General features: G+C 42.4%; 1 protein-coding gene across 2 annotated transcripts in view; it reads right to left on the reverse strand.

The window, feature by feature from the left end:
* Positions 1-26,684, reverse strand: part of LOC120025347 (polypeptide N-acetylgalactosaminyltransferase 18-like) — an 81,275-nt gene that overhangs the window by 17,892 nt on the left and 36,699 nt on the right. The window contains exons 2-7 of one of the 2 annotated variants that reach the window (XM_038969884.1): positions 25,894-26,089; positions 24,978-25,144; positions 14,016-14,199; positions 12,583-12,780; positions 11,981-12,095; positions 2,483-2,668 (exon numbers count right to left, since the gene is read on the reverse strand). In XM_038969884.1, the coding sequence (XP_038825812.1) occupies positions 2,483-2,668; positions 11,981-12,095; positions 12,583-12,780; positions 14,016-14,199; positions 24,978-25,144; positions 25,894-26,089 (1,046 nt within the window). The remainder of the gene's footprint in view (positions 1-2,482; positions 2,669-11,980; positions 12,096-12,582; positions 12,781-14,015; positions 14,200-24,977; positions 25,145-25,893; positions 26,090-26,684) is intronic. The other variant, XM_038969885.1, reaches the window with a different exon arrangement.

Genomic DNA, 26,684 nt, shown 5'->3' on the forward strand with positions numbered 1-26,684 from the left:
AAATGGACTGACGAGAGTCTAATAGACAAAACAGCAACAGCTGTGACTTGAAATGGAATAGGTTTCTAATACGTTCGGACAAAATAAATTCACGAGACTAATCCTGAGACCAAATTTCCCTCCAAGCTTGTTGAGTAGAATTGCAGAATTCAGTGATTCGATATCAATTTAGAGATTTGCCTGCTGATGCTCATCTAATTGCTCATCTATTTGAAAGGAGTTTACATAATTGTGAGTATTGAGTGCAAACAGGAAAACTATTAAGCATCTAATCATCTCAGCCTTTGTTCAAAGAAACACCAGGCATCCCTGCTAATGTATTACAACATCTATATGTTATACAGTTGAAGTCAGAAGTTTACATACACCTTAGCCAAATACATTTAAACTCAGTTTTCACAATTCCTGACCTTTAATCCTGGTAAAATTGCCCCGTCTTAGGTCAGTTAGGATCACCACTTGATTTTAAGAATGTGAAATGTCAGAATAATAGTATTTCAGCTTTTATTTCTTTCATAACATTCCCAGTGGGTCAGAAGTTTACATACACTCAATTAGTATTTGGTAGCATTGCTTTTAAATTGTTTAACTTGGGTCAAATGTTTCGGGTAGCCTTCCACAAGCTTCCCACAATAAGTTGGGTGAATTTTGGCCCATTCCTCCTGACAGAGCTGGTGTAACTGAGTCAGGTTTGTAGGCCTCCTTGCTCGCACACGTTTTATCAGTTCTGTCCACAAATGTTCTATAGGATTGAGGTCAGGGCTTTGTGATGGTCACTCCAATACCTTGACTTTGTTGTCCTTAAGCCATTTTGCCACAACTTTGGAAATATGCTTGGGGTCATTGTCCATTTGGATGACCCATTTGCGACCAAGCTTTAACTTCCTGACTGATGTCTTGAGATGTTGCTTCAATATATCCACATAATTTTCCTGCCTCATGATGCCATCTATTTTGTGAATTGCACCAGTCCCTCCTACAGCAAAGCACCCCCACAACATGATGCTGCCACCCCCGTGCTTCATGGTTGGGATGATGTTCTTCGGCTTGCAAGCCTCCCCCTTTTTCCTTCAAACATAACGATGGTCATTATGGCCAAACATTTCTATTTTTGTTTCATCAGACCAGAGGACATTTCTCCAAAAAGTATGATCTTTGTCCCCATGTGCAGTTGCAAACCGTAGTCTGGCTTTTTTATGGCGGTTTTGGAGCAGTGGCTTCTTCCTTGCAGAGCAGCCTTTCAGGTTGTCAATATAGGACTCGTTTTACTATGGATATAGATACTTTTGTACCTGTTTCCTCCAGCATCTTCACAAGGTCCTTTGCTGTTGTTCTAGGATTGAGTTGCACTCTCTAGGAGACAGAACGCGTCTCCTTCCTGAGCGGTATGACGGCTGTGTGGTCCTAAGGTGTTTATATTTGCGTACTATTGTTTGTACAGATGAACGTGGTACCTTCAGGCGTTTGGAAATTGCTCCCAAGGATGAACCAGACTTATGGAGGTCTCATGATCCCATGATGTCAAGCAAAGAGGCACTGAGTTTGAAGGTAGGCCTTGAAATACATCCACAGGTACACCTCCAATTGACTCAAAGGATGTCAATTAGCCCATCAGAAGCTTCTAAAGCCATGACATCATTTTCTGGAATTTTCCAAGCTGTTTAAAGGCACAGTCAACTTAGTGTATGTAAACTTCTGACCCACTGTAATTGTGGGTCAGAGTAGATGTCCTAACCGACTTGCCAAAACTATAGTTTGTCCACAAGAAATTTGTGGAGTGGTTGAAAAACGAGTTTTAATGACTCCAACCTAAGTGTTTGTAAACTTCCGACTTCCGTCTTCTTCACAATACAGGTGTAGGATTTAATTTTAGCCAGTTTACTACAGCAGTAAAATAATCCTGCTGCAACAGTTAATTTGAATTATTTCTTTTTTATTTAACTAGGCAAGTCAGTTAATAACAAATTCTTATTTACAATGACAGCGTAGGAACAGTGGGTTAACTACCTTGTTCAGGGGCAGAACAACAGATTTTTACCTTGTCAGCTCGGGGATTCAATCTGGCAACCCTTCGGTTACTGTTCCAACAGCTTTAACCACTAGGCTACTTGCCACCCACAAGGCTACCTGCCGATTTATGTGGTTTATAATTAATGGACATTTGTTTAGTGGTTGATACATATTTGATAAGGGAAAATTAAGTCTGACATTTCAAAGTGGAATTTACAAACTTCGGAAGCCTTTTTAAACCTCAAATACTCTACAAGTTTAAAATGTCCTGCATTGTAGGAAAATTCTCCTGGGTGATCAAATTAAGATCCTAAACCTGTACACTAACGTACTACACATCACTCTTTATTTACAAATTACCACTAGCGAGACAATATTCCCCACCCTGACCACTTGCCCACCCTCCAATAGACATGGTTCAGTAGACATGTTTCAGTAGACTCCATCCAGTTAGCAGCTGACAGACTCTCACCTCCTGGGGGATGTTCCAGGCCATGTAGACATGGCTCTTAAACTCGTCCATCCAGACCTCCGCCACCCTCAGGGCGTTCCGTCTCACGTGAGACGTCAGGTCCTCAGTGTAGGGCTTGTGGGCACGCTCTATATGGGCGATACGGGCACAGGGCAGGACTTCCACACTGCCCCCACACTGCCACACCTGGTATCACACATAAAAAGACAGAGGGAAAAACTTGGTTAATCATCAGTTGTGCTAAAATCATGTTGCTGGGCAAGAAAAGACCCAGAGCAGATCTAGAGCTCCAGAGGGTGCTCCAGGAGAAAGACTCAGATCTGAAGCCTCTTACTTTGAGGCTGACAAGGCTACATAAGCTCCACCTCTCTACTTGATCCAAAAAGCCTGGAAGAAGAAAACCTGGAGACACCTCTCCTTGGTCCAGATAACACCTCACAGTACTGAGGGTGCCAGAAGCCTCATCAAAAAGGAGCACCATGTCTTCACTGACATCTGACATGCTGTGTCTGACTTAGTGGGGTAACAGTTTTAATTGCTGATGTGAGATGACATTTGGAGTCCCAGTGCCTTATGCTTAATGTCATGATTAATGGCTGCTAGGAGAGCGAGAGGGAGAGAGAGAGAGATAGAGACACACACAGCAAGAGCGAGAGAGGAAGAGGAAGAGAGAAAGAGAGTGTGTGAGAGAATGAGAAAAAGGGAGAAGGAGAATTCAGAGTGTCAGTAACAACATTCCTACAGTATGGCCATATATCCTGCTCTTTCTTAGATGTAGTGTAATGCTGTGAATCACTGTTGTGATAAAACTGTCTGTTCTTTGTCCCCTGTGGCTCTGTATATCTGTGCTCTGCCTGCTTTTATCTCTGCTCCGGCCCTGAAGAGCTCATAGCCTCCAGTCAGGAGCCTCTCTCCTCTCGACTCCCTCCACAGCACAGCACTAACTGACGTCCAACCGGGCTCCAACGGGCTAACATTCCATCCTGAGAATTCCTGCACACCGACATTCATTCCACATCTCCTCTTGTCAGGTTCAACGCGCAAAAATTCACTACAAAGCTCTGATGTTCTTCCAGAGTTTCTGGAGAGGTAATGCTCATTCCACAATGTTATCATTTCCTACATTGCTGCCCACAGCACTGCCTGAACTGGCATGGAGAGTAGATCCGCCTCAGCTATCTGCAAGGAGTTTTCCTTCCTCTGTCTACCTATAGCACTCAGGGCGAGCCACAGAAAGCTCTAAGTCGTCTATCAGGGGATATGAAGCAGGACACATACATACATGCACACACACAGACAGACCCAGAAAGAGAAACAAGAGCACACAGAACAAAACACAATTACAGACCACAACAGTCAGACGACAGCGTTACAGGAGTGATACAGCTCAATGACGCAAGTCCTGTAATTGATGATGTCTGTGACTGCTGTGCTGTGATCTACTTCCAAGGATGAGGCACTCTGTCACATTCTCTCACAGTCTTCTCTTCAGTCTTGCTTTCCAGAGTCACCTCCTCTCCTCTGTTTGCTGTGCTCATTTCTCCATGGCAAACTAACCAACTGGCAATGTCAACACCCACAGTCCTATTTCCCCATCCAGAGTTTCTACTAAACAAACTGAAGGGGCAAAACAGGCATCTGTGAAAAAGTAACGTACATGTATGTCAATATTTTCCCCTGACCTGAGTGAACCAAGTGAACTGTTGTTAATACACTACAGACAGAGAACAGACAGAAATCGTCATCAGTCTTTGATTGGAGAGGTGCAGTATAGGTCCTCAAGAACATCAAACTGCTCTCATCATCATTATCATCATCCTCTAATCTTCTCAGCACTTATGGCATGGGGCAGAGTATGGACACGCCAGATACAGACAGATTACAGACACATGACCTCAGTGAACCTTCTTCAGGAAAACCATTTCACAACCCACTCATTCTCTCTCCCACATGTCAAGACTGTATTTCATGTTACAGGAGCTGTGTATACCAAGCATCACAGAGAATGTGTTATGACATAGTTTTCCAGCCATTGGCTTATTGTGTCAACATTGTGAATAGGGTGTTGAACGGAGCACCTCACAACATACAGCGTACAATTGGCTTTGGAATCTATGGAATATTTCCTGCCTACAATAACTAATATAGTAAAACAGTCTCAAAGCCTATGGACCTTAACATTAATAAAAATTCAATAATTGTTTTACCTGACATTTTCAGTAAATTACTTCTGTGTGACACATAGGCTACATTAATAGTCATTCGATGCAGTATGTGTTAATTTCCATGCAGTCTGCAACTACATTTGCAGTTCCAGCACCTACTTATCAACCAGAGATACCTGTTGCAGAGCATACTGTAGGTGCATGCTATGACTCCTGTTTACACAACATGACTGTATTGTATACTGTTTATAGGGATAGGATAGGGCTAGGATATAAATTAGTCTAAAGCTAGTTATGTTTTATTATGAAAATGTTCATGCTTTCCATACTCATTCAAAAACCTTTATTTTAACAGGGAGTCCCATTGGGTTATTCATAAACAGTCTTAGAGAGCATATAACATTTGCATAACTGATCTATGAGCTTCTTCACAGCGTTCAATGATCCCAATTTCTCCATCCAAAAGAAGTCACAATGGCTGCATCTCCAAAATGTGCAGGTGTTATGAAAGAATATGTATGCAAAGCCATACATTCTCAATAGGGTTGAATGGCAGGAACCTGGTTACCGGTAAATTATAGTAAATTATTTATATGAACAGCATGGTGTGAAATGGAACTGTTAAATTATATGCAATGTCTAAAACTGGTTTCTCTACGGCCTCTGCATGATGAATCAACGCTCAGGGTGGGGACAGACAGCCCATCTCACAATGCATGTAGACCTATCATTTTTAGGGATGTGCGATATATCGGTGAACATATCGGCAATCGGACGATATTAGCTAAAAATGCCAACATCGGTATCTGCCCGATGTCTAGTTTAACACGGATGTGAAAAACCGATGTCAAAAGCTGATGTGCATACCTATATAACGTAGGTACATGACGTAAAGAAGCTATGTTAAGTTTGGAATACACGTGCAACACAGCATTCCTAACCTAGCCCACAATGTCTGCTATGTGGATCGAGCAGTCAGCAAGTCGAGCAGTCATTTGAAAGAGTAAGAACATTTCAGCGAGACAACTCAAAGGCGAAATCCATTAGCGGCAAGATAGTGGAATTCATTGCCCTTGACAATTAACCATTCTCTGTCATGGTGATGTTGGCTTTCGCGACTGGTTGAGCACCGGTACACGTTACCAAGTGCGCTATTGTTCAGATGTTGCCCTACCAGAGTTACACAGTAATAGTGTCACTGCTATTAGCTTCCCGACATACTATGGAACGCCATTTGGGTCTTTGCGTGTCAAAAAAGATACACGTGAAATAACACTATTTGACAATAACACTATTTGACGGTTAAATAAGCTTTTAATTTCACACGTCAAATAACATAGTTCTATTATAGAATGTTGTGTGTTCTGAATTTGCACGTGCAAGCCAAGCGCCACCACTACTATCAGTAACACTGACAAAGCAGTACAAAAAAGTCTCCAAACAACCAAACACCGTCCACGAACAATGTGTTTACAATGCCGCGTTGGTAATAAAGCATTATTTGTTCGACCGCAACTTCTGGGGTAGCTAGCTAGCTTTAGCTTGGTACCTAGATAGCACCAATACAACCAGCCTGAAAACAATGACCAGTAGAAACTGCAGTCATTTTCACTATTCTTAGCAATGATTTAGGAATCCTTGTGATTAAGTATTAGATAGGCGAACAACAAGTGGCTACCTATTGAAACTGAACTTCAGGTCATGAAAATAAATAGCTAGCCAGCTACTTAACACTGTTGCCCAAAGCTAACGTTATAAGCAGCCTGCTAGCTTCATCTGGCTAGTGAGGCTCGACCGCACCGGGTTATGTGTTGTGAAGCTAGCCACAATAAGGATTAGGCACAATAGCGGAATTTGCGGTTTGCCTTCAAAATAAAAGTACCTATTTGAAAGTGATGCAGAAGATTACAATTGGTGGAATCATGCCATATTTAGACTTTGTAATATTAAACAAGGTTGGAATGTGAAGTAATGAAATGGGATATCAGTCTACTCGGTGACACCCATAGAACACAACTGAAGAGTTTACGCAAATATTAGCATTGTAGCTCTTATCAAAAAGGCTTCTCAACAGTTTACCACCCTGAACAGATAATCAAATGGCAATTTGCATTTGCACCCGGACAATTTGCATTGTGTGCCCCCCCCCAACCCCTCTTTTTACGCTGCTGCTACTCTCTGTTTATCATATATGCATAGTCACTTTAACCATATCTACATGTACATACTGCTTCAATCAGCCTGACTAACCGGTGTCTGTATGTAGCCTCGCTACTTTTATAGCCTCGCTCCTGTATATATAGCCTGTCTTTTTACTGTTGTTTTATTTCTTTACTTACCTATATTTAGCACTATTGCTTAGACCCCGTAAGTAAGCATTTCACTGTAAGGTCTACTACACCTGTTGTATTCGGCACATGTGACAAATAAACTTTGATTTGATAACGTGGGACTGTGACTGTGTGAAATCCCCTCCCAAGTCAGTCTATTGAGTGTATTGACATTCATATTGCACTGTACAGCTTTACCTAAGGATTGGGGATCAATGAAATGGGGTAACAGTCTACTCAATATATTTTTTCCCAACAACCTCCTCAGAGTTATCTGACTCCAAAACATCCACACAGTATTGTTTTTCCTCTGGAATAGTGTTCAATACACATAGTAGGTTGACAAATGTGGCTCAATTCACAGTTGTTTCAGAGTCCCGCAATAAGAGCTACGATGCTAATGTTCTCTGGGTGTCACTGCACTGAGTAGACTGATACCCCACCATGTCATTGATCCACAATCCATAGGTAAGGCTGTACAGTGAAATAAGTATGCTCCCAATGCAATTCTAAAGTATAATACATCCAGTGTGATTTCAACAGATTTTTGTCAAATTAACAAATGATTGTCTTTTGTTGATTTTATATAGCAACATTCCAACCTCGTTTAGCATGATCTATTAAATTATGGCATAATTCTACTATTTGTATTCATTTGCATCACTGTCAATGACATACTTTTATTTTGAAGGCTAACCGCAACGTTCACGATTGTGGCTAATCCTTATTGTGGCTAGCTTCACATAGATGGGTCCGACAACCGTTAATCAAATAAGAACTGTCTTATAAATTAGGGTTATTTTAGATGACACCTAACTATATAGTTAGCTATAGCTACTGAAACAGATTGCCATTTTGCTATGTTTTTGGGGAAGAACATTGTTTGCATCCTAGAAGGCCAGCATCCCGGAGTTGCCTCTTCACTGTTAATGTGAGACTGGTGTTTTGCTGGTACTATTTAAAGAAGCTGCCAGTTGAGGACTTGTGAGGCATATGTCTCTTAAACTAGACACTCTAATGTACTTGTCCTCTCGCTCAATTGTGCACCGGGGCCTCCCACTCCTCTTTCTATTCTGGTTAGAGCCAATTTGCGCTGTTCTGTGAAGGGAGTACAGGATCTTCAGTTTTTTGGCAATTTCTCACATGGAATAGCCTTCATTTCTCAGAACAAGAATAGACTGATGAGTTTCAGAAGAAAGTTCTTTGTTTCTGGCCATTTTGAGCCTGGAATCGAACCCACAAATGCTTATGCTCCAGATACTCAACTAGTCTAAAGAAGGCCAGTTTTATTGCTTCTTTAAATCAGAACAAGTTTTCAGCTGTGCTAACATAATTGCATAACGGTTTTCTAATGATCAATTAGCCTTTTAAAATGATAAACTTGGATTAGCTAACACAACGTGCCATTGGAACACAGGAGTGATGGTGGCTGATAATGGGCCTCTGTACGCCTATGTAGATTTTCATTTTTTTTTTTTTTTAATCTGCCGTTTCCAGCTACAATAGCCATTTACAACATTAACAATGTCTCCACTGTATTTCTGATTAATTTGATGTTATTTTAATGGACAAATGCTTTTGCTTTTCTTTCATAAACAAGGATATTTCTAAGTGACCCCAAACTTTTGAACGGTAGTATATATATATATATGTATATACATATATACATACAATATATATACATATATTATACATACATACATATAATATATACACACACACACACACACACACACACACACACACACACACACACACACACACACACACACACACACACACACACACACACACACACACACACACACACACACACACACACACACACACACAGTACCAGTCAAAAGTTTGGACACACCTACTACACACACACACACACACACACACAAACAGTGCATTCGGAAAGTATTCAGAACCCTTTAAGATTTTTTTGCACTCTTCCTAGAGCTGGCCACCCAGACAAACTGATCGAAAAATAATTTAAGCAATTTTAGAACAAGGCTGTAACCTAACAAAATGTGGAAAAAGTCAAGGGGTCTGAATATTTTCCGAAGATGTCATATTCTACATCTTCAGGTAATAAATTAAATGCAGTATTAGCCTTATATTTAGCTAATTAATGATGGGTTATGCATAATAAGCTTCTAACTCATAGAGTCTGTCTCTTGCGCGATACACACGCACCAGTGCTCCACTGGCCTCTCTCCTTAAAAAACGCTCCTTAGCTCTTGGAGTCCCATGCAGGAAAATCTAGACTCGAATAGTTTGCTGGATTAGCATTTCTTATACCAATAGACTACTTGAAGAGGGACGGAAGCTCTTGTTAGCTGAATGTTGAATACAGCAGCCAGAAGAGTGAACGCGATATGGCGGTAGGCTATAGCAGTTATTTACTCAGACCCACAATCATTCAATCTTCGTGAAGAGAAGTGAAAGCCTTCTGCATCTAATTCTAGTCCTATATTATTCATGGGTGTCATTAGAATGATGAAGGTAAGGACAACAAAACGTATTTCATTTAACTGTTAAAAGTGAGGAAGGAATGAAGCAACAATAGAGAGAGAAAGAGGAGGTAGACTAATAACATTAGGGGAAATATTATGAAAGGTATATATATGTGCCAGCCTAGTAATTTGAAAAATAGGCACTATTATATTTCAAAATTCATATCTAATTCTTTAGTCTGTACTTGTAACTTTGTAGGCCGCATGTGCTGCACCAGAATTGGATGTTCTGTCCATGCTTTTCATGGTTTGAACGATGTGCATAAAATAGGCTACAGTATAATACAATACAGTAATAAGGTTCACAATCAAAAGGATTAGCCTACTGGAGCTAGTTTAATTTATTTACCTAAGAGAGCATATAGCTAGCTACATCTATGGGCTTTTATGTTTTCTGTCGTGGGTAATGTGCAGTAGCTTATATAATATGTATTGAATAACGGCACAGTCATTTGGGCTTTTTTGGGCTTGGGCTCATTAAATGTCTAATGTAGGGCCCATAAAATTGATTTAATGGCTCAGGCTTGAATTTTTCGATCAAAGCTCTAATCAAATCCAGACATAGGCCTATTTATATACTTTATAATGACACTCCCGGTTTTGGCGGGAAATACTCAGGATGGAACATTTGTAAAATACCGGGAAAATATTCAACCCTAATTCTCACCCTCTAGCAAAACAAAGTACATTTCTGCTTTGTGTTTTATGACCGAATTAGACTTGAGGGATTATCTTTCAGAAATATAATTTAGATTTGGCCGACGTCTACAGCTGGGTTTTTCATCAGAAAGGACAGAAACATGTTGTGCCCTCTAGCTCCAACAACAGCCAGTCAGCACTACTGTATATTTCCATTCCCTAGCAACACATTCTGCAAGCTAAAGCAGCACACAGGGGACGGTTATGTTAAATCTCTAACACATACAATAAATAAATGAACACCATTCATTGTAAATGCCATTCACATGACATTTCATGATCCTTGCATATTTTCTTCCAGTGAAATAATGAAAACATGGTGCAGCTGTCATCCTGATACACCCAGGACATCCCCCTACAGATTAAGCCCAAGCCTGGACCAGAGAGGTCCCCTGCGCTGTGCAGCAGTGTTGGCCTTGTGTGTGAGTGTCTCTGTGAATGTCCCTTAGCGCTGTTCTGGTGTCAGCCAGAGTGTGTGCAGGTAGGTGGTCTGCAGGCAGGACCAATATCCTGAAACAGGCCGGCCCTGCTGGAGCTCAGTGGGGTTGCTGATCTGGGACCAGTTCCAGGGCCTCTATGGGCTCCAGTCCTGCAGCTCTCAGTTCACTGCATCACCTTGTCAGACCAACGCCTCCCATCAGTCCACACATCCAGGACACAGACAAGGGCTGCAGGCTACGCCACATTAACCCTCCAACCAGGGACCAGGGGTCACTTCCTATATGACTCCGTCCAGATACAGACCCCAGCCATTAAAACAGCACGGGGCTCAAGCAGCACATCCGGAGGCACAGATATCCTTTGTCTCTATTTTTTAGAGGTAGAGTTAACTGAAATGATTCATCAACTGTTTGTACATAGCGGTATGCAGGACACTGATGTATTATGTAGGTGATAAAATCACCAATGTTTTCAGCAGAAAGCAATCAGCAGGGCCATTATCAAGCCCCAAATCCTGAAAGCATGTAATTTTTTGAAGGAAAATTACTTATGGGACTAATCTCCTCCTCTTTCCTAAAGAGTGACTGTTGATTACATCTCTGTCATTACCGAGGATGGATATTTCCCCACGTTGGCATTACATGGTAAGCCTTCTCTCTCTCTCTCTGTCTGAGGCTGTACTGTAATCTACAGAGTACAGCTGGAGGAACACTGTGTTTGTCCCCTGTCTCTGGGTGTTATTGTTGGAGTTGATTGCTGTTTTAGTGGCGGTATATGTACAGTGAGTGTGGCAGGGTTATTATTAGACCTCCCTGGGGAAGTCCTGCCTCCTCTGGCCCATCTGCTCATTGTACTGCTGAGATCACACTGACTCTGGCTCGGAGACAGAGCTGAGGCAGGGGAATGGACCGTCACTCACACATACAGGGAATATACTTGACTGGAGGTATGCTCGACAGTCTGGAAATATGACGTAAGATTAACACAAAGCAATATAACTGGCACAACCCAAAGCAGTCTTTGAAGTGTATAAAAGGTGTTGATTTAAAATCTGACATTTTTCTTTGCTAGGAACTAAGGGGGCCTTTAAAGACTGAAATAGAAAAAAAAAAATATGACTTTGGGGTGGTATAACTCCTCCTAGTCCTCTTACTACACATTGTTAATGTGTTCTAATTACAGACCGCACAATGCTTTGAGCCAGAGGACACTTTACATAAAAAGTAGAGGGAGGCCAAACTCTAAAGGTAGGGCTGCCAAAAACAGTGTGGGTCATTATCACTGTTAATTCTCCAGGATCCGAGCCATTGCCTAAATGAACGATGCCCTGTGCCTGCTGGAGGTGGCGTCATTACTCACCCTGACCCCCAGCTCCACGTTCTCGCCCCCGTACACCTCCATCCCCTCATCAAGCAGGCCAATTTCCTCAAAGTACAGCCTGTCCACCACGAAGCAGCCAATCAGAGAAGGGCTCCTACACCATCACACATGGAGTAGATACAAAATGTATTTACATGTGTTAGTCGACCTACTGGATACTTTGCTTAACTAAAAAAGAATAACTTGGGAGTCATGAACACATTAATCAATCAATCAATGTGTATTTCAATGTGTTTTCCTATGTGTTATGTCCTGTTTTTGTCCTACACGAGGAAATAAGTGTTTTTACGCTTTCATGTGTCATCTTCTCGGTATCTTGTACTTAAATACTGTATTTTTTAATTTGTACAAACTGTTTAACCCCAAATATATCAATCAATCAAAATAATATTGTGTTCACATGACTTACAGTATATTCTAATACACCTGGATGCTTAATTGGCCTGTATACTGTATGTATGCATTTGCCTTGTAAATCGGAAAACACACTGCATGTTTTAACAGGTGTTATGAAACAACACAACCATCACATTCTGCCTGCATACAAAAGCGCTGAAAGAAGTCCCCATATTCCTACTTACCTAATTGGAGCACTGTTGTTGGCCTGGTGAAACCAGGACTTGGGTGGGTTGAGGTAGCGGCACCACAGCTCCCAGTCGAAGCCCTGAGCAGACAGTGGGTACTCTTCAATCTCAAACGTGTCGTATTTGATGTTATCAAACGACGGAGAGATTATGCGTGTTCTGTCCTCCTGAATTCTCATGAGAACAGGCTCAGCCCTTCAAACACATAGTAGAACACAATTAAGTTTGAGTATGTGAGAAGCTATCTCAATTACCTACCCTACACATGTAAACGAGGACCATGTGCAATATATAAAAACTCTGCAGGGTCCATTGTAACTAAGGGTCCAAAAAATGTAAAATATAAAAATGTGTATTTTCCTACTAGCACTGACTTTGCTGATAACTACTTTATTGAGGGAACATGTATTACTATGACTGATCTGTGGTTGTCTCACCTAGCTATCTTAAGATGAATGCACTAATTATAAGTCGCTCTAGGATAAGAGTGTCTGCTAAATGACTAAAATGTATATGTAAAATATAAGCCACTGGGAAAACAGAAACGTGAGAATAGAGCATAGATGTGTTAATGATTCCTTCATACACAAAACAATGCAAACAGTATACAATAATTGTGCAATCATGCTCAGTAATGGCTTGGATTAGCCACATACCGATAGTTACAGGTTACTGGGTGGTAGGTAGCCTAGCGGTTAGAGCATTGGGCTAGTAAACGAAAGGTCGCTAGTTTGAATACCCGAGTAAAGAAAGTGAACATTCTGTTGATGTGCCCTTGAGCAAGGCACTTAACCATAGTTTGCTCCAGGGATGCTGTACTACTATGGCTGGCCCTGTAAAACAACACATTTCTCTGCACCTATCTAGTGTGTGACAATAAAAACAGATTAGGTTGTAGAAGCTGAGTTGGAAAATGAATCTATTGTATTCTGAACAAACCATGTGCGTAGGCACTCCTGCCAAGTATTCAGACTGAAACAATGAATCAGCCTGTAGCAAGTGCACATCTAGGTAAAAGCATTCCTGTGAGATGCTATTTGTGCTATGTAGGTTTAATACCGAATCAGCACAGATTAAAAACAGAAATACTTGGGATGCTGTTCAAACCCCCCTGACAGATTTGGGTCAGGCTGTTGAGACCACAATTCGACGGTATGAGAACTCTGTCAGAGCAATGATCGTTGTGCCCCAGGGAAGTATGGGAAGGGCATATGTGAAGGCCTCACACACTTCCTGCCACACTGTCATCATAGACAACATGCCATGCCAACACACTGGCAACTCTTAGCTATACCTCAGAAGGCAATAGTCCACAATCAAATGTGGCTTTGAGCATGGCCATAGAGTGCTGTACCTGAGAACCCATATGCTTCATAAATCAGTGTATTGAAGTGTGTTAATGTACTTTGTGTGTATGTCATGTGACTCACCAGCCTATGTTGAACTCCACGTGGGCGTCGAACAGGGCCACAACCGGAGCGGTGGCCGCCCTCCACCCACTCACCCTGGAGCGGATCAGACCCTCCTGCTTATCATGGCGCACCACCTTGATGAAGCCAGGCCGCTGGCTGTTGGTCGCAGACACAAAGTCCTGTAGCTTCTCCTTCAGCTCGTCTAAAGGAGAAACACACATGATTATGCACACACACACGCATATGCACACAATAATGTGTTAAACCTTGAGTTTCCTCATAATCTTTGGTGAGGTAAGTAAGAGATGCTACTGATGATACATAGACGACACCACACCCAATAGACTCCATCTTAACCACCTTGGGGTATTTAAGGGTAGGGGGAGGCAGCCAAAAGCACTCATGCTCCACTGGTTTGATCACTAGACCAAAGAACTTGCCTCCAGTTGTAGGGCTCCATAGGGCTTGCTGTACATGAGGGGATATTGCAATCCTGAAGAATCAGGCCGTAATTCTATCAAAAGCGTGAAAGTAAAAGCAGGAATTGGGCACAGTTGGGGTGCTTTTGGCCTCAATACAGCATTTAACTTTTTGACAAACCAACAAATCACCTCATAATCAGTTCAATATTATGCTTTTGAGTCACACAAAACTGTAGGTTTATGGGAATGAATAGGCCTAAATAAAGATGGTGGCATAGTGCCACAGGCTTGTAAAGTGTTGCTATAGGGGTCAACCAAAGACTGTTTTTCTCTTAACCCCTTACACTCATGGGTATTGGCCTATAGGGCTAAATTAAAATGTTTCTTACAGAAGAAATATGGAAAGCATAATGTATGCATAACCATGGTAGCAATTAAAAGGGAACAGATTGGAGATTATGGGGAAATTATTAGACTAAACAGTTCAACTGACACAAGACTCAATCCAAACATTACACTTGATTTTATTTACATTTCACATTTACTGTACTTTTTGCCACATTTGTTAATAACAAAATCTGAAAATACTCTGGATACATTCAATAATATGATAAGAATATTCACAGGAAATTTGTGGTAGATTCAACATAATTACAAGGGTTTGAGTAAGAGATCTATCTGGTGTCTCAAAATGGCCACACACCTCTCCAAAGTGTGCACAGTTCCTAAGTTATTTCAATGCACTTTTATGACTCAAAAAAGAGTCTTCAATTATAAGGTGCATTTTTTTTGCTCTCCTAGCTGTGAGGTTGAGGAACTAGAGCCAGCACACTTGTAGTTGTTTTGCTTGGAACACAGACCTGCATCCCTGTCTTCACACAAATACTACTGTTGTTTATGCAATCCAAAAACGGTCCATTACAAATCACAATCTGGGTTAGGGTGGGCATAATTTGAAAGCTTGTTCTATTTCCAGCATAACTAGCTAAATTCTAAAATATGATCTTACAATGTTAGGTTTTCACAAGGCAATTCAGAGAAGCAGATTGTCATTTGTGTGGGCATAGAATGGAATCATAAGTGCATGACTCCATTCTAAACTCAGCAAAAAAAGATTCGTCCCATTTTCAGGACCGTCTTTCAAAGATAATTCGTAAAAATCCAAATAACTTCACAGATCTTCATTGTAAAGGGTTTAAACACTGTTTCCCATGCTTGTTCAATGAACCATAAACAATTAATGAACATGCACCTGTGGAACGGTCGTTAAGACACTAACAGATTACAGACGGTAGGCAATTAAGATCACAGTTATGAAATCTTAGGACACTAAAGAGGCCTTTCTACTGACTCTGAAAAACATCAAAAGAAAGATGCTCAGGGTCCCTGCTCATCTGCGTGAACGTGCCTTAGGCATGCTGAAAGGAGGCATGAGGACTGTAGATGTGGCCAGGGCAATAAATTGCAATGTCTGTACTGTGAGACACCTAAGACAGCGCTACAGGGAGACAGTACAGACAGCTGATTGTTCTCGCACTGTATATTACATGAGTTTTATGATATGGAAATGTGAAGTGCACGTGGCTTGCTTATATGACATCAAAGCAGTATTTATTATAATCCTCAACATCTCATCTTTCAAAATACATTGAGTTCTCGTCATATACACACACCATTTCCATCACTCAAACAACAAAAAAGTTCCAAGTTGCTCAATTAGCGGGAGTGGTGGAGGCAAGTTTGACCCTTTTCACACTACGACAGATTCTCTAGAGGTTTTGGGAGAACACCCTTGGCTATACTGTTTATAATAATGCGAACTTGCTAACTCTCTACCGCAACCTTAGGAAGTAGCGCACAGCGCTCGCCCGACAGTTTCCCCCTTTGAAACAAGCCAGTATGAATGGAACTCCTAGAGCAATAATTTTGAAACAGCTGAAATGTGTAGACATTTTCCTAAAATTTGACACTAATTTTCTTGAGTTTTTACCTGCACTGAGCCACTTAAAATTCTGGAGGCCCATCCCCACCACCAAAATAAATGTATAATGTTGATAGTAGATCATACAAAAAGGATATATTTTTTTCTTTCATTTTTAACATTGTGTGGTGATTTCAGAGGTGGGATCACAGGTCCCAGAGTAAGTTAGTAGCCTTGGCTTGTGTGAGCTGGAACAGCACATAGCAGCAGGAGCCTACCGTTGAAGTCGGAAGTTTACATACTATAGCCCCACGGTTTCAACCCCGGAACCCGAGACCATCCTTCCCACCTCATGCCTGGCGATGGCACTCAGCTGGGGAATAGGGAAATATGTTTGTGAGGCACAGCACAGCTTTCTTAACCGGATGTCCATTCCTGATGCGGTCCATTCCTCGATTTTGCCACCTGGGCTCCCGGCGGACCATGGCCTTTGTGCGACAATATTTTTGGTGGCCTACCATGGTTCCTGACATCTCTGCGTCCGTCACTGCATGCACGATCTGTGCACAGAACAAGGCTCCGGCTGGTCTCCATCAACCTCTGCCTGTCCCTCACTGTCCCTAGTCTCACATATCCCTGGACTTTGTCACAGGTCTCCCCCCGTCTGATGGCAACACCGCCATCCTGACCGTAGGGGATCGGTTTTCCAACGCCGCCCACTTCATTCCTCTCCCCAAGCTACCCTCTGCCAGAGAGACGACCCAGCTCATGGTGCAGCACGTCTTCCGGATCCATGGACTGCCTGTGAAAATGTCTCTGACCGGGGTCCTCAGTTCTTGTCCTGGAAGGCGTCCTGCACACTCACTGGGTCGTCGGCCAACCTGTCCTACAGGGTTCCGACCCCCAGTCCAACGGCCAGTCGGAGCGAGTCAACCAAGACCTGGAGACGACTCTGCGCAGCCTGATCTCCGCCAACCCCACCACCTGGAGTCAGCAAGTTGTGTGGGTCGAATATGCCCGCAACACCCTTCCTTGCTCTGCCCCAGGTTCCATAGCCCTTTGAGTGTTCCCTGGGATATCAGCCCCCGCTCTTCCCTGAGCAGAAGGAAGAGGTCGGCATACCTTCGGCCCAGATGTTTGTCCGCCTGGAAGGCTCTCGTACCTGGAAGAGAGCCCGGTCGGCCCTTCTCAAGACCACCTCCAGGTATCGACAACAAGTGGTTCACCACCGGACCGGCTCCCCGGTATCATCTAGGGCAGAAGGTATGGCTGTCCACCCGGGATCTGCCCCTCCAGGTGGAATCCCACAAACTCTCCCCCCCGGTTTATCGGCCCTTTCCCCATCTCCAAGGTCATTAGCCCTTCTGCTGTTCGTCTTCTGTTGCCCCGTACCCTCCGTATACATCCCACTTTTCATGTTTCTAGAATTAAACCCATGTCTCACAGCCCTTTGTCTCCTGTTTCCAGGCCCACCCCATCCACCGTCTCATCGACGTCCAACCGGCGTACACGGTGAGGAGTCTCCTGAAATTTCGACCTCGGGGCAGGGGGTTCTGTTTTGCATGTCTTTGTGCAATCTTCCCCATTATCCCCAGTGTATTTATACCTGTGGTCTCTGTCTGTTTCCGGTTCGTTTTGTTTCGTGAAACCTACCAGTGTTTTTCCCCTTGCTCCTGGTCTGTTCTAGTTCCTGTTTTCTAGTTTTTCCCGGTTTTGACCATTCTGCTGAGTCTGCCTGCCATTCTTTACCTTGCCACACCACACTGGATTATTGACCCCTGGCTGTTCTGACCCCGAGACTGCCTGCCGTTCTGGACCTTTTGCACCCTATCTGGATTACTGACCTCTGCCTGCCCTTGACCTGTCATTTTGACTGCCCCTGTTCAAGTAATAAACTTTTGTTACTTCGACACGGTCTGCATCTGGGTCTTACCTGAAACATGATACCCTAGAGCCATTTTACCACATATAGACCAAATTATTTGCATGATATTGATACAAATTAAGCCTGACTTGTAATGTTGTAAGGTAGGCCTACTGTACTTTTATATTTGTATGAGAGGGGGTAGTGATAAAGACATGCTGTTAAAAACTGTGCTTATGTCTTGAAGCTAAAATGTATTGTGTAGGGAAAGGGGATACCTAGTCAGTTGCACAACTGAATGCATGAATCGGAGAGGTGTGGGGGGCTGCCTTAAATCGACGTCCAAATCGGCGCCCCGGGAGCAGTTTTTGTTGGGTATTAACTGCCTTGCTTAAGGGCAGAACTGCTGATTTTTCCACCTTGCCGGCTCGAGGAGTTGAACCAGAAGCCTTTCGGTTCCTGGCCCAACTTGTCTGCTACTGGCCAACTTATTTCCTGCACATGCTTGTGAATTGTTGCCTTATTCAAGAGTGTAATGTGGTTTGGTTCCTTTTTCAAATGTGTCGCTTGCATAGTTAAAGCATACTGGTTGTGGCTATAGACTACTGGGATAGTTCATAGGAATATTTACAGTAAATGTCCGTTGTCGAGCGCCGAACTTTCTTGTGGCACATGACATTCTGTTGCTAATGTGAATTGAAAAGTGAATAAACATTATGCAAACTGATACATCACGCTGCCTCTCCAACTTTCATCAATGAGAATATTTTTTTTTATTGTCGTGCGCGGTGCTCAAGTTCAGAACGGCAGTCATTCAAAACCCACAATGAGCTGTAAAGACCCTGAGCTCTGACGTCATGTATAGCATGTAACTGTACAGCCACTGCGTTCCAATTTAGGCACTTTTCAGTGTCCAAATCTGCCATTTTCAACTCGTATAGGGGTACGAGTGTAAAGGGCTACTAATCAACATAATGTCAAGCCAAGTCTCCAACTGAAGGAAACATGAGGTCAACCACCTGATATCAACTGATGTCAGCGGACAGATGGTGGTTTCACCTGTGTGCTAACTGGAACTCTGTGTTACCACTGACTTAACCTGAGACATTACAATTCACTCTACAGGACAGGAAATCTTTACATTCAGAGTAATCACACATTGGGGAATAGCAGCCTATGAAATGCCAGCCAATCCAAAAGGTTTCAGTCAATTACAAAGAATATTAAATACACTTTTATGAGATGTGTAAACCTCCAGAGAAATGCCTACAGTATGAAGAAGATAGTTAGACTCTTCCAAAGTGCTATTGTTCAAGTCTCAGCGTTCTGCTGCATCATTATAAAGCAGAGAGATGTGGTAAATGACTTCGCACACCCCCACCAGGCACCTGCTTGTTTGCATCTGACGTGCTATCAGTCATCTCTCGCAATATTCACCAGATGGTACGACTACAGGCCAGGAACAGAGGGACCCCTAAACAGTACAGCTACTGTGCTCTGTATGGCTGGCAGCCATAATCCAATAATCACACATTCCACCATGTGTAACACCACACTAAACAGTCCACCTGGGAGTAATGACTTACTGTAAACACTAATGGATCCACAGAAGGCCTCTCTGCCTACATTTTTTGGGGTGGTTCCCTTTCGGTCAGTACACTCATTACACTGAAGAACCTTTGAGAAAGCATTTGTAGCTACCCAGCAAACTGGGAACCTTCCTAGAACATTAGCTAAGGTTCCCATTAAGTTCTAGTTCATGTTTTATCTAACATTAGAATGATAACATCCCAAAAGCATTCATTCAAAGAATGTTTTTGATAACAAAATGTTGTTTTTCTTCAGAAAATGTTTTAAATGAAATATCCTTGGAATGTTCTAACATTCACTAAAACGTCTGTAACCACCACCACAGAACATTCCCCAAACATTCTCATTAGGTTTCCCGGTTATGTAATAACACAGAAATATGTTCTGGGAACGTTCTTGCAACATCAGGCGATTGTTTTATACAAACATTGTATGCTCATCAGCACAACTGGACAGTGTTTGTGTTATGAGAATCTTTGCCGCACCCTAACAAATGTTCTGGGAACTTTCACAGAACCAATTTTGGTATTCTGGGTAGACACTGCACAGGTACCAGGTCTCAAGATTTTATAAGACACTTTGATGGTCATCCTGTTCAGAGGGAAAGCATTGAGTGTCATTATACTCAAAGAGGCATTGATTTCATTACAACCCAAGCAGAGGTAAGTAGAGAATGGAGGGTGTTATCTTTACTTGGCCATTTTGCTTCCTCATTGTTTTCCATAATGCCGCTGTAGTTCCCCTCAAGCAGCAGTCTCCATTCTAATCTTCGCTTGTGAACAGCAGCATACTAAACATTGTCTGAGGGAGTTGAGCTCCAGGTACCATAGAATCTCACTGAATAAAAAAGCACATGAGATCTCTACTAGACCTAAGAGACTTGTGATTTCACGGACAGCATACATTTTCCAGCACATATAGGAATAATACATGGAGCAGAATTTGAAAAAAAGTATATGAATCCTACATGATTAAATTAGATTATTTTATAATACAATGGTTACATTTGTTTATAATAACCACTCCAGCACCATGCAGTCCCAGTTCAGGTCAAGTAGATTGTGTTCTGAGAGAACCTTGTTTGCTGCCTTGAAGCGCAACACCTTGCCCTTGAAATAGTTGTTCTTTTTGGCTGAGCACCCTAGCGTTTTGTTTATCCTTGAGCAAAATGTGTCCCTCATCAATCATTGGGTAAAGTTCAATAGCCCAACTGGACGTGCTGTGAATGGTGGTGCTGTTCTATTTCAGAAAATGAGCGTTGGTTACAAGCTGCTAGATGTTTCACAAATTGTGTTAATGCTTTCAGAGTGGCACATATCAGTTCAATGATGGAATGGAGAGTAGCTAAATGACATTCTCTGTTTGTCACACCCTGGCCTTAGTTATCTTTGTTTTCATTATTATTTTAGTTAGGTCAGGGTGTGACATGGGGAAGTTTGTGTGTTTTTTGTATTGTCTAGGGTGTTGTATGTTTTAGGGGGTTTAGTAGAGGAGATGGTTTAGTGTTCAGTGTAGGTGTCTAGGAAAGTCTATGGTTGCCTGAATTGGGTCTCAATTAGAGACAGCTGGTTATTGTTGTCTCTGATTGGGAGCCATATTTAAGGCAACCATAGGCTTTAGCTTTTTGTGGGTAATTGTCTATGTCGAAGTGTTTTGTGTCAGCACTTATGTTTGTATAGCTTCACGGTCGTCTGTTTTGTTGGTTTGTTTTGTTGTTTCCTTCTTTAAATAAAAAGAAGATGTACTTTCCACGCGCTGCGCCTTGGTCCTCTCTCAGTCCCTTTGACGATCGTGACACTGTTCAGATCATTCCCTTTATCAGTCTCCTCAGGAAAGCAATAGGCACCTTATGGGCACGTGCTGATGACGTTTCATCAGCCGCATTAAGTCATTTGTTTTATACAATTAATAATTAAGAGATTCAGATGTGTGTGAATTGAGAAGAAGAATGATGAAGTGTAATGGTTTCTAATGAATCATAATAAAGCACATGGAGTTACAGGTTCATTACCCTGGGAACAGCTGATGACCTAGAACATCAATCTTTTATGACTGATATCCTAACTGAAGCTTCCTAAGAAATGCTCATGTTTGAATGTAATAGGCACAGTCCTACAGTCAGAGTTGTGGGAGGACCCTGCTGCACAAAACTGCAACATCCTCTCGATTTGTGAAGTCATCAAGTGAAAAGTGTTTTTCATATAGATTCAAAGTTCCTTTTATAAAGATTATTCCGTTTTGTAAATTTGTGGAAAAAGCTAATGAAGAAAACTGCAGAATCATTGTTGCTATAACAACAAAATGCACAGTACAGATGTAGGATCTTAATTTGATCACCCTGTTTCAGGATACGTTTCCTTTAAAACGTGTCGTGTATGAGGTTTAAAAGTCTTCTGAATTTTGTAATTTCCACTTAGAAATTTCAGAAATGATTTTTCCCTCACGAAAAATGTATCGACCCATTACAAAAACGTCCATTCATTATAATACACATAGTAATTCACATTTCCTGTTGCTGCAGGATTATTTTCCTGCTGTAGCAAACTGGCTAAAATGAAGATCCTACATCTGTATAAGAAGCATAATGAATAGGTGATGATATACAGTGAGCTCCAAAAGTATTGGGACTGACTATTTTGTTGTTGCTTTGGCTCTGTACCCCAGCACTTTGGATTTGAAATGATACAATGACCATGAGGTTAAAGTGCAGACTGTCAGCTTGTTTATATGAAAATACCCTCAAATTAAAGCTGACAGTCTGCACTTTAACCTCATAGTCATTGTATTATTTCAAATCCAAAGTGCTGGAGTACAGAGCCAAAACAACAACAAATTTGTCACTGTCCCAATACATTTGGAGCTCACTGTTAAGCCGTTTCCTATATTTCAAATGTGTCTTTCTAAATCGGGCACAGTTGAGGAGTTTATAATCCAGGGGGGATGGACCCAATCCTTGTTGTTGAGTCAAAGTTTCTGTATGTACTGTAGCTAAAAGCTGGGAGTTGGAGAGACACAGAGGCTGCCATCCATCACTCAAAATGAGCTCGGGTTGGCAACTCTGTCAGGGCTGTGAATGTAATACATGAACAAATCCTCGTCACTCCGCCCAGACCAAGAGACAGCGAGGGAAAGAGAAAATAAAGTGAGAGAGAGTGAGTGCGAGAGAGAGAGAAAAGGCAAACGTTAGAGAGACTGATGTATGGAGTCTGAGAGAAGATGATGAGGGACCAGAGAGAGACTGAGACAGAGAGAGTGGACAGACAAAGATGGATCCTCCTTCATGCTTCTTTCTCTAGCCCTGTGATATACAGCCTTTCTCCCTGCAATGGAGAGTAGCTGGATAACAAGGCTGTTAGGATGTGCCTAAGGGGTTCTCATTGCCTGTTCGTAAGGATAATAATTTAGAAACTCACTCTGTGATACAACCCTGTCAGATGACCTCATGCTGATTTGAATACAGAGAAATACACAAGATGACAGCTTCAACTAAGGACCGACAACATTCCAAACAATATAAGTTATGCTGTTTACAATTATCCTTAAAATACAGTAGTGTGTAGTTCAATGTTGAAACATTGAGGAGTCATTGACAGCCATTCCAAATTCTGCTTGGCTTCCAATGAAATCCTGAGTCTTCCTCCAATCAATCAGATGATTGGACACCTGTCAGAGTCCCTGTCAGAGTCCCAGAGTCCCTGAGACATGTCTTCCTCAGGCCGGGTACATCATCCAATCAGCCAGGTAAATTGGCCCTTCTTCCCCTTAACGGTCACAGTGTCTCCTGCATGCTAATGCTGGGTGGAGGTGGAGGAGAACTCTGCAGACAGAGATTCACATTATGATGCTCCTGGTGCTGGAGGACAGCAGCTAGATGGTGACCCCCTGAAACAGCCTAAGCAGCACCATGGGTCAACAGGCTGACAACGTTTAGTAGAGAAGATTAGCAATCATGACGATAATGATAAGGATAAATCTATCAGAGTGAATCTGACAGAATGCTCTGGCGAACAGGTTGCAATGCCATTAGCAAAATGTCACGGCGCGACTAGCTTTCCTGAGGGACCTCAGGGGTTGCTTTCTGCCTCCCAATTACATGATAAAATCAAAGATTCCATGGGACACGGTAATCCACTTGAGCTGAGAGAGGACGGCAACAACCTTTGGAATTTCACCTCACATAGGGGGGAAACAGATGGCATCTCCAGATAAGGGCACTCAGCCTACACCCCGTACCCAGGTAATAATGGACTGTCCCAGGAGGCTGTCAGCTCGCTGAGGCAATAAAGTGTGCCTCGGGTACCTAGGGATTAGCAGAAGGGTGCAGAAGGTTGAGTGCACAGTCGGATAGAGAGGAGAGAAGAGACGAGGGAAAAAAGGAAAGAGGGGTATCTTTAAATGAGTTCTTATCCCAGCAGGGAGAGTATGAGGTTCTTCTGGCTGACCCAACCCACTGACCCACCCATCAGCATTCTCTCCAATCACCAGTCTACACCAACTGATAGCTGGCATTATTGACTTTGTGATGTAGTCCTGCACAAACTCTACAACAGCAGGATGTTAGCCTACATCTCACAGCTGGCGTCATCTTTAATCAGCCTTCCCCTCCACACCTTACTGTGTGACGGTGGTCATTAGTAACAGTAGACACAGGCCGCTCACCGATACGGCTGCACTGTTTTAAAAGACTGTGTGCTTGTGGTGAGACTCCATAGGATCAGCTGGTGTTTTAAACCAGGCACAGTTTGAGACAGATCTCAGAACCAGTGGGCTCACACAGCTTGGAGGCCATAATAAAATTAAAAATACTTAATTACCTCTCTGGATAGTAATCTACCATCAGGCAGATCTCCCTGCTTGTCCTGCTAATTAGTATTCTTTAACCTATCCTTTAAATCCAGTGAGCACAGCCCATAATTAAGGACATTAAAGAGCTAGATTATATAGAAAGATAGTAATTACCCCTTTGTTTCCTGCAGACTAAGACTAGAAGATTCCCACTGATAAACTGGAGGCCAACAGAGCCAAGACCCAGAGCGAAAGAAAAGTACCGCCGCTCAAGTTCTCAAAGGAAAAGGCAATCAAACAAAATATGGGCAAGCAATGGCTGCTTCAGACAAAACACTTTGTTGCAATACACTTTCAACATGGGTCATTTCAGTTCAATACAGTCTAATGATGCTCACCGTTGTCACTGTAGTCGTCAACCAGGATGATCTCTTTGAGGAGGTGGGAGGGGGTCCTGTGCATGGCAGAGTGGATGGAACGCAGGATGACGGACAAGGCCTCGTTCACAAAGATAAACACAATGCTAACTTGAGGGAGGTTAGAAGGATACGTGATGTTTTTACACCTGGGGAGAAAACAGACCTGATGTGAGCGGAGTGTGGAAAGAAGGGACCTGATTTAGAGAAGTGCACATTCAAAGCAATAACATTCTAGCTATATTAAAAAGATGTGTCTGTTTCTCAGACGCCTGGGAAATTTGTGGTCTCAATGTTGAGGTGGTTGTTATGATAATGTCCCTGGCAGACCTCCAAACCCAACAGCAGAAGTGACAGTAACAATACAATACGTGTATTTCAGTGTGATCCAGATAAAAGCATCTGTGAAGCAAATAATGGGATAAGATATGACACTTTTCACAATGTAACATTATTGTATGAGAACCGCAGATAGACAGAGAGGGGGAGTGAGGGTCTTTTATGCTCCTACTGGGTAGACAAGAGTTGGTAATTATGGGAGATAAAATTGCACCCCACTGTTTTGAAGTAACACTTTCCTTCTGGGTTGTCTGTCAAAACAGGGCTTGAGTCAAATGCAGAGGCATATTCTCAACATGAAAACCCACTAGGCAGCTTTGTTTTTTATGCTCTCGACAGTCAAACAAGTGGGGACTCTAATGTGTGCTCTTCCATATAGTCTGTATCCAAAACGATCACAACTAGTGTGTTATAGTCAGACCATAGTGAAATCAGACAGTCTGGATATGAAGGTCCTGTTAGCCCCTGGGCTACTGGTATGACTTGGGGGGACAGCAGAAGTTTAAGTGGGTGATATTCCCAGTGGTTTTCTGTGCTCTATTCAGATAGCTCAGCTTACCCATCAGGTCTGAGGTCTGGGATGGCTCTGTCCAGGGCGAGGCGGTCACTGAGGTAGCCGTTGTAGCCGTAGTACTGGAACATCTTCAGGGCCACCCTGCGGCTGTCAGCGCTCAGCTCCTGACCCCAGTGGGCAAACAGGGACGAGTCAGAAAACGATTTGTCTCCTAGAACATCCTCTCCTTTCAGGGGGGTTTCTGTGGGAGCCAGAGAGAGAGAAAAAAATTATTATTTGTATAAGCCAGCCACACATAGACCCTGTCTGTTACTGAGGGTGCATGAGAGGTGAGAGCAACGCCTCAATAACAAGGTCAATGTAACTGCCCTTAGAACACTTAGTAGAGCTCTTACATGAATAAATGAATTGATGTTACACTGCTTATGTTCACACAGCTATCACACCTTGGAAAGCAGTAACAATATTCATATCAATATACAGTTCTGAATGTTGAGTAAATAATTGTATAGTATTACATTCATATACTGTGATAGAAAATAGACTGTATTCATTTATACAGCTTTTCAAGATAATAGATTTCCATGGTCACTGAGAAAGTTGTAGTCAAGCATTATGATGTGAGCCTTCAGAGAACGCAGCCACGGGCTAGTGGTTTGTAAACCAAAGACACATTTAACGAAGCCAATAAAAATAAAAGCTCCAGTGAGCGTGATAAAGTGAAACATTAAAGCTATCAAACAGACAGGCAGTTGGTACATGTGATTACAGTGTTTACTCCTGGAATCCAATTGAATTTAAATAGATCCTGCGTCTTCCTCTATGACTCTCATAGC

The sequence above is a fragment of the Salvelinus namaycush genome, chromosome 30 (genome assembly GCF_016432855.1).
Source record: "Salvelinus namaycush isolate Seneca chromosome 30, SaNama_1.0, whole genome shotgun sequence".
Taxonomy (NCBI): domain Eukaryota; kingdom Metazoa; phylum Chordata; class Actinopteri; order Salmoniformes; family Salmonidae; genus Salvelinus; species Salvelinus namaycush.